Here is an 11,422-nt window from a genome sequence, read left to right on the forward strand (position 1 = left end):
AGGGAAAATGGGAAAGATAGAAAAACGTATAGAGTCATTACAATTTTCATGTCACGTCATCATTTTAACGGTAACAAACACTAACGACATTCTATAATTGAAATAAAAAAATAAGTTTATTGTGTGAATTAAAAAAATTAAAATTTTGTTCTAAATTTTGAAATTATGTTAAAAATTCAGTATTTTGTGTAATTTACCCTATAAAAAACTAGGGGTGTGAAATAGTCAAATTTGATAATTTGAAACGTGTTTTCTAAACCAAACTACCATTTCCTTGAAATCACTTAAAGCATAACTAAACGGTTTGAATAATTTTAACTATAACAATTAATTAAAAAGAAAGGGAGAATATCAACAATAATAATATTTTTTATGTTTATAAAAAAACTTGGGAGTTCTTAATTAACCAACCTACAAAAGTTACTAATTTAGAAGGTTGAGAGTGAGATAAAAATATTCATGCCATTTTGATTGTTTCCAAAATTTTACTCCTGCCCAATAAATAAAAATTTCCGAGTTTATTACTTACAATTAATTAAAATTAATATTTTGACTAAATAAAAAATTCAAATTATAAAGAACTTAGTTATATTTGAAATTTGAGTAAACGACTATTTTTATTGTGATTCGATAATTTATCAATTTAGGATTTTAGATTTTTCAATTTAAAATAATTTGGTATAATTATTTTAAGTGATTTAATTTGTGTTTTTTCTTATTCATTCTTAGGCAAAACTACCAAACTTTTGAAAATCCCACCCATCTACCACCACCCACCAAAGAGTGCAATTTTGTGCACCTCTTTTAACGGGAATAACGTAATTTCTTTTAATTTTGAGAATAAAAAAGTCATTTGGGAAGTCTCTCTCCTCAAAAACTCACCATATTTCTCTCTCTTCTCTTCCTCCCACCGTTGACTCTCTCATCGCCATTTCGCCTCTCATCGTTGTATTCTCTCTTTCTTTTTATTGTCTCATCTCTTGTTACCTTATCGTCTTGCCTTTTCTTTGTTGTGTGTCGATTATCATTGTATTCTCTCTTATTGATGATGAGACAGGATAGCGAGTTAAGGCGAAGATGATAACAAGGGATTTGTTGGAGAAGAATAGAAAAAAATAATAATAAAGAAAAAATGAAAGAGAATGATCTTAACTATTTAAAATTGATGAGTCCCTCACAAAAGTAGTGGACAAAATTGCAGTCCCCGCCAAGTACCCAAACCTGCCAACCGGAAATCACCACAACCACCAAATTATAGATCACCCACCAAACCCCCCAAATCTCAATCCCCAATTCACCACCACAAGCCACCACCACCAGTCCATGACCAACACAAAGTAGTACTGTTTAAAAAAAAAATCTCAAAGTTACCAATACAATCCGTAGTCTTATGTTAAAATAATACATATAATCGAAATATCACATTATCATATGTATTATTATAATTTATATATATATTATTACATATATAAAATTTTTAAAATACATCACTGCGTCAAAAAAATAATAATAATAATAATATCCGCTCGCAAAAATATTCTGTTGCCCGCGTCGGGCAACAGTTATCATCAAGAGAGGGGGTTAATTAAGTCGTACCCCTTGCCCGCCCGACACGTCGGGCAACAGAACATTGTCATTTCACAATTATCATCAACGGTAGTGGAGCCAATTCACAGCACGCGGAAAAGGCAGTGTGGACTGGAAACCATAAAGTCGGTTCTGACTCTGATGAGTTGGCAAAATCTCAGAGGCTGTACTATTAGGACCATTTTATTTTTCTATTATTATTATTATATTATCCAATTCCATAAAACCAACTAAATAAATTGAAAAAAAAATACAAAAACATATCCAATCAGGATTTTCTTTCTTTATTATCCGCCAAAAATTACAGGGCCAGGGTGACACGTGGAGAAAAGCGCGACGTTCACGCGCCGGCCTCCCCTCTCCTGCCATGACCATATATCAATCCCACCCAAAAAGAGACCCGACCTTATCCTCTTATTTAAATTATGTGGCGAGCCAGGCCATTACCTACCTCGTCAACATCACTTACACCGTCGGATTCGAATTCATCAAACTGCCGGTTTTTCAATCTACGGTCCACAATCAACTGCTGTTTTCTATAAACCTCATCAAGTTATTGGTTTTTTTGGGGTTTCGGTCTCAATTTTCGATTTCAAGTTTTCAACTTTCAAACTTTTGCTTTTTCCTCGCCTTTTTCTTTTCCGAGGCTATCCCTCTGTCTCTCTTTATCTCTCCACAATGGATTGTATGCTGTGTCAATGTAATATGTAGAAGGGGAGGAAGCACCTCGACGAGCAAAGAGCAAACCAGAAATAAAGAGCCAAATTTGAAGAAGAAAAAAAGGGGAGAAACAAATCCAGGAATCGTTTGGAATAGTTACGAATCGATTTGGCATTGAATTGGAATACCAGTATGTTATTGTCGCCGTCTTCTTCCTCTTCTTCTTCTGCTTCGATTCATCGTCGTCGCGGTGGGGGATCTGTGTTACAGAGAAAATCAGCTGTGTTTTCTTCTCGGATTGGGGCTTTTCCGTCTCCAAGGCTTGTGAGGAAGGTTTCTCTCAGATCTTTATCACTGTCGTCATCGTTCTCTTCATCCGCCAGCGGTTTTCATGGCCGTAGATTTCTAGGTCTTCAAGGGGAACTTGAAAGCAACAGGAAAACTGGACCTTCTTCTTCCTCCTTTTCCATTAATTCACAGGTTTGTACCTCCAACTTCTCTTCCAAGTTTTCTTTTTGCCTTTTCTCAAATATATAGACATCTGCGAGTTTTCCTTTCCTTATCTTCTCTTTCCGTGGATCTGGAGTAAAATTCCCTTTCGCACAAACACTTACCGCAGTATTTGTAATTCGGGTGATTTGAGCAGTTGATCTCGGGAGTCATTGGGAAATCCCTGAAATGGTGGGAGAAAGGGCTTCAACCCAACATGAGAGAAGTAAAAGGGGCCCAAGAGCTTGTGGACTCCCTCCTGAACGCCGGAGACAAACTGGTGGTCGTCGATTTCTTCTCTCCCGGCTGTGGAGGCTGCCGAGCCCTTCACCCCAAGGTATTCAATCCCTAATTTTCTTCACCCCATTCATCGTCGGTTCTTTATGTTGTTAAACCTGGTGGAAAACTTTGATTCGTTATAAGCTTCTACATAAGAAATTATAGATGAAAATGACGGGTGATCTAAAATTTAGGAAGCCGACCTTACATGATAGAATAAAAGTTTGGGGATGTTATTGTTATTGTTGTTGTTTATTTGTTCAATCCCTAATTTTACTTCGGATTTAAAAGTGGATTTGTTAAGCGTTGGTTCTTGGATTTGCAGATTTGTCAATTGGCAGAGATGAACCCAGATGTGCAGTTTCTGCAGGTGAACTATGAGGAGCACAAATCCATGTGTTACACGCTTAACGTCCATGTTCTACCCTTCTTCCGTTTCTATAGAGGCGCTCATGGTCGTCTTTGCAGCTTTAGCTGTACAAACGCCACAGTGAGTTCACATTTTTTCGCCCTCTTAGGTTGATTTCCCTTATTTTGTGGGGTTCGCTCGAAGTTTAGTATGTGTAGAAGTATAGATACAGAGGGAACTCGGTATGGGTTTTAAAAGCTTCGGTATGATGTGTTTATGAATAACATCTACCCGCCAGGAATTATTCTTATTGTGAAAATGTTGCCCACCAAAAGGGAACTTCTAGATTGAGGTTGTCTGTTCGATCTATCTATTGATCCATGGATCGGGATTATAGTTCAAAGACACTACATCGGTATGGTCCTCTTGGTTTGAAGCCGGCTCACTATCTCATTTTGAAAGATAAACTTATTAACTGATTATGTCTGAACTAAAGTGTGTATTGTTCTCTTTTTCTTCATAGATCTTGAGCCCAGTTTTATTTGCCATTTCTTTTGTTTGGGTCATGGGCAGATCAAGAAATTCAAGGACGCGTTGGCAAAGCACAGCCCCGATCGATGCAGCCTGGCACCGATAAAAGGGCTGGAGGAAAAAGAGCTGCTTGCTCTTGCCGCCAACAAAGACCTCTCCTTCACCTACACCCCAAAGCCCAAGCAACCGGACCTTCTTCCTGCCAGGGAAGAGGCAGTGACAGAGTCAGAGAGAGCACCGGTGCACGCTATCCATTTTGAGGCAGAGCATCCAGTGCTGCTTCCTCTTCCATCAAGGCGAAGTTCAACTGCAGCTCAAGAAACCCTGGTTGCATCCGGAAGATAGTCTCTTGAGTTAAGAGGAACTTTTTGTCGCCGGCATCATCTTCATGCCATGCCATTCCGGCTTGTTGTACAGATTTGGTTCAAGTTAGGTGTGTTGCCTGTAAAAAATATGTCAGGTGAGAGTGAACAAAATTACAGTTTAATGTCAAATATATAAATATATGTATTTGCTTGCTTCCCCCATTAAGAAGATCGAAGGCCGGTGGATTTAGTTTTTTGGGATCCAAACCTTAGAGATTCTGGGGGAGTGTGTAGGGAAAAACAAGTGGATTGTATCGTTTGGTTTTTTGGTTTCAGTTTGTGGGCAAGGCAGCTCGTCCTTCCTCTTCCAAGAATTATTATGCATACATTACATTACATATGACCGACCTGCGTTCTAAGTTGAATAAGTGGTTGAGTGGCATTATTGAAGGTTGGTTGGTTTTCTCTCTGTATTCTTTAGAAATTTCTCAGGTTTCTTATGATTGTTTCTCTCATTTTTCTGCCCCCTTTTTCTCAGCTTCTCTTGTTGATATTTGTCCTGCATCCAGGAAAGGATGAGGATTTTTCAGATTTCCTAGAATCTTTCCTTAATTGTTATGTCTTCAAATATATTTCCTAAAAAGATTAAAAGTGGTGCTCACTGAACATAAGGAACATGAGAGTTAGTGTCTTAATTTCTTTTGCATTGCGTTTTGAGAGTGAGGTGGGATGAATTTGTTTTCCAATGTTAAAATTTTGTGTTTGGTAAAAAATTTTAAATTGATTGTGAGGGGAGATTGAAGGCTAAAGTTCAATTTCATAATTTTATTTTAGTGAGAATGAGTTTGAATTTTTTTTTTAATTTTATTTCTTTTATATTAAATAAAATAAAATTTAATTCTTCATATGTCTCAATAAAAATTTATTTACATTTATATATACAATATATTTATTTTCATATTACTTATAAATATTTTTTTATATTTTGTACATAAATTTGTTATAATATACTTTATATATAATTTAATTAATTAATGAAAATAATAATAATGTCCTTTTTAATCATTTAACATTTTAATTCAACTCAATTTTAGTATTTTACTAAATAGTTATTGAAATTTATGTCAACTTAATAATTTTATACATTTAAATGAAAGTTAAAAGAGTATAGATTGTTTGAATTTGAAAAACAAAAAATATTGAAGCTTGGATGGGGATGAACATCTCTTGCGTGGAGTTGAATTACTTTTTAAGTATTGTTTAAAAACAAATGAGATATGATAATATTACAAAAATATTATAATTATATATAATAAACATAATAATTAAAAATGTAGAATTCATATATCAAGCCTTATCTATACATACATACGTGGCATCTTCTTCACTCGTCACTTGTGATCCGATGTGATGTGTACATATTACTATTGAAATGAAGTTTTGCTCAATTTGCTTCTGAATACTCAGTCTATGAATTGGCATCTAGTCATTGTTAAAATATCATTTAATAATACGAAAATAATTAAATTTAAAATGGATGCAGCAGCAGCAGCAGCTATCCTTGGACTGGACTGACTCTTATGTACAGATTTTTTGCCCACCCACCCTCCGCCCCCAATTGGATGAATAGCCATGGTGTCGTGCCAAAGCAGATTACACGAAGGAAGGATGATTGAAAGCAAAGCATGAAAGGGAGTTGGGAACAGAACGAACGATCTGTCTGGAGTCTGGACTGGTGTTGGGTCGGAGGAGGAGCCGATTGATTGCTGCCTTTGCTTTGTCTCTGTCTTTGGCTTTGGGTCTGTCTGTGATTGTGAAGAAGAAGAGCGCGACGTGGCGGCAGCCAGCCTTCTCCTTCTCCTTCGCCTTCGCCTTCGCGTTTTGGGATGAAATGCTTCTTATTGGGCATTAATCTAATCTAATCTAATCTTGGCCTCCCACGCGTCCCATGGATCAAGTCAGCTGGTGCCTAGTGGTGATGATGCCAATTGACAAACACGTAACCCCAATCTTCGCGTCCCATGGATCAAGTCAGCTGGTGCCTGGTGGTGATGATGCCAATTGACAAACACGTAACCCCAATCTTCCCTCTCTCTCTCTCTCTCTCTCTCTCATGCGAATATACCCGATAAAATAATCATCAATGTTTTTAAATTTGGATTGGACTATTGAATTCAAAATGAAAAAAAAAAAAGGAGGTTTGATTAGAGGTAAAGTCAAAATTTTTTATTGAATTAAAAATAAATAATAATTAGGATTTGGATATAAAGATAAAAATAAAAAAAAATCATCATAAAATAACTACAATTAATATACTTAAAAATTCATTTAAACAACATTATACTATAATTCAAAAAGGTTTATACAAGTTTAGGATAAAAATTAAATTACATATTTAAATTAAAAAAAAACACCCATCAAAAATAAACAAATATATAATATCATATTCAAATTAAAAATTATTATAGATATTTTGATTGTATTCTTTTTTTTTTTTTAACGCGCCATCACGAGCGCCCACACTGTTCAATCCCACGATATCAATAGGAGATGTAAATTAGATAACTCAGCGACCAGTTTAATTGCTAGCTCCACCGCAAACGAGAGGGCGACAAGTAATATTTAACTTTCAAGATCACTCTAACTGCTGAGCTTTCTTTTTAATCAGGACTCAAATACAGAATCTGATAGCTCAAAGAGTTTCACCCTAAAAAATTCTTTATTTGCAAGCGAAGCTATGCCCTAGAGGCTTGATTGTGTTCTTTTTACTTCATATTGAACTGGATTAAGTCCCCCAAAAGATATTACATACTTTCTTCTATCATCTCTCAAATTATTATTATTTTTTAATATTCAAATGTAAAATACAAACTATAGAAACAAAAAAAATAACTATATTCTTATCAGTTCAGCAATTAACTAGATGGACCATTTTTTTCGTACAAAGAAAATATTTACAAATTACTAAATAAAACTAATTCTACATTCATCTGCCTCAAGAAAATACCGACTAATGAAATATTTTTTGAAAGTTTGCAACTTATGAGAAAAAATTGATTTAAATACCAAAATTGGCTAAGGTTACAATCGAACCTAACAAAATCGATTAAGTTCAAACTCAGCTCAGCGAGTCAATTTCTAAGTTTGACCTCAACTCGTTAATTAGTTCGAGCTTTTGTCAAGTTTTGGTTTTCCAAAGCCTATTAATCAATACAGACTAAAAAAGTAACCAAAGCCAAAATTAATCAATGCAGAAAAAATTCATCAACTGCAAAAGAAAAGATAGTACATAACAAGAATAATTAACATAATTTAAATCTTAAGAAATTATAAATAAAAATTAGATAACAAGTGTAATCAAATATTGATAAGGTATTCAAGAAAATAACCACTAAAGATGAGATTGTGCGATGGCTCCAATAAAGAGGGAAGGGGTGTGTAGTAGCGACAGAAATGGATTGGAGGAAGTTTTGCAATGGTGGGTTGTAGCAGTGAATAGTGCTTCAGAGAGGCATAAATAAGCGAAGACCATGTGTGACGTTTGTGCTTATCTCTACTCTTGGTTTCTTTCCTCTTCAGTCTTCAATCTTCTTTATTTTTTAAGAGTTTTTAACTTAAGACAACTATTTATATAATGTTTGACTAAAGTTAATATGTTATTTTGTTTTATTATATATACATATATTATATTATTATAATAATTTAAAATTTGTTAACTTTATATTAAATAATATATTTATAAAATTATAAATAAATATATTTATGTATTTATAAATGAATTGATTCACCAACTATTCACAAACGTGTTTACGAGCGTTTAATTCAACATACTCGTGAGTTTTAATTAATTGAGCTTTATTAAACGAGCTTAAAATCAAATACCAAACCACTCATGAATAGATATGTTTACATCCATCAATGCACCCTTTCCAATGGGAGACCAAAGTTTGGTGACAGCCAACTGAATAAGCTACCATATATAGAATAAACCTCAAGATCAAGACAGATAGACCCTCAAGCAACGCAAGGAACTCAGCCAATGTGACTATCCCAGCACTAATATTCACTTCCTATCCAGACACCCAACTACGAATATGATCCCTATCAACCCACCCTGTCAGTTCTTGATATTTAGCTTTCAATAAAGTACTAATCCACTGGCCAATTCTTGATTTTTATAGTGGAACTGATTGGTCTCAACACCTATACAAACCAATGACTCTTTAGATATACAAAAATCTGAAACTATCTACATCCTCACAGCTTCGAATAAATCTACATGAGCCTGCCCGACCCGACCGAAACAACGTACGTCGCAGGTACCTGAAAAAATCACGGTAATAACCTAGCTAGCTAGCCAATCAATTTTCATTCGGTGGATCACTTCTTCAAGCTTTTGGTTCTAGCTAATGTCGGGTTGCTTTCTCCCTTCAACAACGGTATCCACTATCCAGTCGCCTTTTGCCTTCTGTGATCTATATCTTTGCGGCTGCTCTACAATTATTCCTCTTCACACGGTGCGGGAACGGCTGTCGACTCTCTCTTTCTCAATTAATGTAACGTGGCAGCAACACATACCTCTACTTCTCCTCCAACAAATTGATCGCTTCAGCTGGACGCCTTTTCTTCTCATCAAATCATCAATGGTGGCCGCCAGCGGCGATCTCATCCTCAACCGTGACTCCCTCCTCGAGACAACATTGCTGATCTCTTCCTCCCTAAGCCATTGGACTATAACCTTAATTAATTAAGAATAACAAAACCTCATGTTTTTGCTGCTTTTACTTTTTCCTATGAACTTTCTACGCAACAATTAGAATTGGGGTCTTTTTCAATCATATACTATTTATTAGGATTAGATGGCACATATCACACAAAAATAAAGAAAAAAAAATACAAAAATTTAATGTAATTTAGCGTCAATGGCTACATTCGTCTACCCTGAAGCCCACAACAATGGATAGTGTCTATCAATATGTTGTTTTCTTATATATCTAATTGTAACACACAATAATAACAAAATAATTATATAACAGTTATCTATTTATGAGCAACAATTCCAATTAAATTAAATCTCTTATATTTTATATGATAAATTCATGGCTAATGACGTATATATGCCCCAACAAGTCAATTCAGGGGAGAGCGAGATAGAGAGGGAGAGAAGAGAACCCTTTTGAAGTGAGGAAAGATATGCCCGGCCCCCATATAATCTTAGAGAGTGCAGGATATATACAGAGAGATATATGTTGTTTCATTAATGAACAAGATTTAGAATTGAAGAGCATCACCCCTAAAGCCTAGCATGAGGAGCATGCAGCAACAAGCATGTAGCCAGAGACAACTTGCCAACTAGTTCATTTCTATATCCATCCCAAAAATAAAAAGAAAATAAATAATAACCATCAAATTTCTCCAGATAATATAGCAAGGGAGAGTCGGCAAGTCATCCTTGGCTGCACCCTTCTTCCTGCACCTACAGGCAAAGCTATGGGTGAGAGAGAGAGGGGTCAAGTACTGATCTGATCATGATGAAATGAAAGAGATCTTCATCCATATATATATAGTCTAACCTTTATATACACACACACAAAAGGGATTTCAACTTTCAATAGTTTTTTCCTTTTTTTTGTTTTTTATTATATATATATATATATATATTGAAAATTAATGGATGGATGCAATATATATCTTGTATCGAGGTGAGGACAACAGCCCTCACATGAATCTTATTTTGGCCTTCAATTATTCACACCAAGTGATAAGGTTTCTTTTCTTTATCTCATATCAGTAGACATATATGAATATATATGTAATTAGTATTATACGAAATTATTATATTGTTCTCATTAAATAATATAATGTCCGGTCGATACAAGCAAATTTAAAGAGAGAGCATGAACTCCATCCCCTTCTCCACACACACACACCCTACATACTCGCATTGGGTCGCGTCGCAAGAGAACATTTATCTAATACTGCACACTGCAAAAGAAATTAAGATTTGGTTTATTAGAATTAGCCCACTACTCATTCCTTCCTAGACATGAAGGCGCGCACTTAGAGAGAGAGAGGAGGTTGTTTTGTTGCCATTTTTTTCCTCGACAAGAAGGCGCGCAATTAGAGAGAGGGAGAGAGGAGGTTGTTTTCTTGCTATTTTTTCCTCGAGAAGGGGAAGAGGCAGGCAGGCAGAGGCAGGTTTTGCTTTGCATAGTCACCGCTGATAAGATGATCCATTTTTGAATGAATTTTCCAGGAAATTAAAGAAAATGAGCACTCCATGAGGAGGAAATCAAAATGCAGAACAGTATATTGGGCCCGAAATTATGGACTGAATCATACCCCCCACTTAATTTTAAATAAATTATGGGTCTTTTAAATGTTTAAGACTTTTGTAAAGCTTAATTTAATTTTTAATATTTACTAATTAATTTATAAATTTAATGTATTTAAGGGTTGTTGAATGGCTTAAAATAATAAATGTATGGAGGTGAGAGAGGGAGTACGTAGGACTTAGGAGGCCAGCATGTAGAGTAGTGTGTTTGGTCTGTAAAAGGTCCTTGGGAAGTGAGGGGACTCGTTAATCAACGCCTCCGCTTTGTTAGCACTCCATCCCAAGATGCAGTTCCGAATTTCCTTGTTTTCCTCAAACTTCAGAATGAATGTTACCCATATTAATATGAATATGAATATATTTTAGTTAAGGTATAAAGTATTAGTGATGGCACCAGTAGTGGTGCCTGGCCAGCCACCACCGGCGATGAAGGATCCCTACGGTCTTTCCTCCATCAAAGCTTTCATTGAAGTCAAAGAAGCCCAAATTCAGGCTCCTCACCTTCGAAGAAGGGGGGAAGGGGGGGAACCTACCTTATCAAGTTAGTGAGAGAGAGAGAGAGAGAGAGAGAGAGAGAGAGAGAGAGAGTATTGAATGATGAGATTGTTTACATTCTTTTCAACATATAAGTGTGCTTCCACTCAGCTCATCCTATTTTGTTGAATGTTTGTGATGGGAATTCTAATTGCCTCATTCTTTATTCCATCTCTATCTCTCTCTCTTTATGATGTTTTTCACTTCATCAATAGCATTTGCTACTGTTCTATTTTCTATTATTATTTTGTTAAATGTTTATCAATTCATGGTTGGAAACTAATAACATATAATAAAATATATCACAGTTTATCCATATAATTCTTTTATTAAAATTGAGGAGTCTTCAGAGTA

At 35.4% G+C, this 11,422-nt stretch overlaps 1 protein-coding gene across 1 annotated transcript; it reads left to right on the plus strand.

Moving 5' to 3' along the window:
• The first annotated feature begins 2,102 nt into the window (after positions 1 to 2,102).
• On the plus strand, positions 2,103 to 4,665 carry LOC127790402 (thioredoxin-like 1-1, chloroplastic). Its single transcript, XM_052319912.1, has 4 exons — positions 2,103 to 2,727; positions 2,894 to 3,073; positions 3,341 to 3,505; positions 3,938 to 4,665. The coding sequence occupies exons 1-4, from the start codon at positions 2,440 to 2,442 to the stop codon at positions 4,238 to 4,240; spliced, it is 936 nt and encodes a 311-aa protein (XP_052175872.1). The 5' UTR covers positions 2,103 to 2,439; the 3' UTR covers positions 4,241 to 4,665.
• Positions 4,666 to 11,422: the final 6,757 nt, after the last annotated feature.

This window comes from Diospyros lotus, chromosome 14, assembly GCF_014633365.1.
Source record: "Diospyros lotus cultivar Yz01 chromosome 14, ASM1463336v1, whole genome shotgun sequence".
NCBI lineage: Eukaryota > Viridiplantae > Streptophyta > Magnoliopsida > Ericales > Ebenaceae > Diospyros > Diospyros lotus.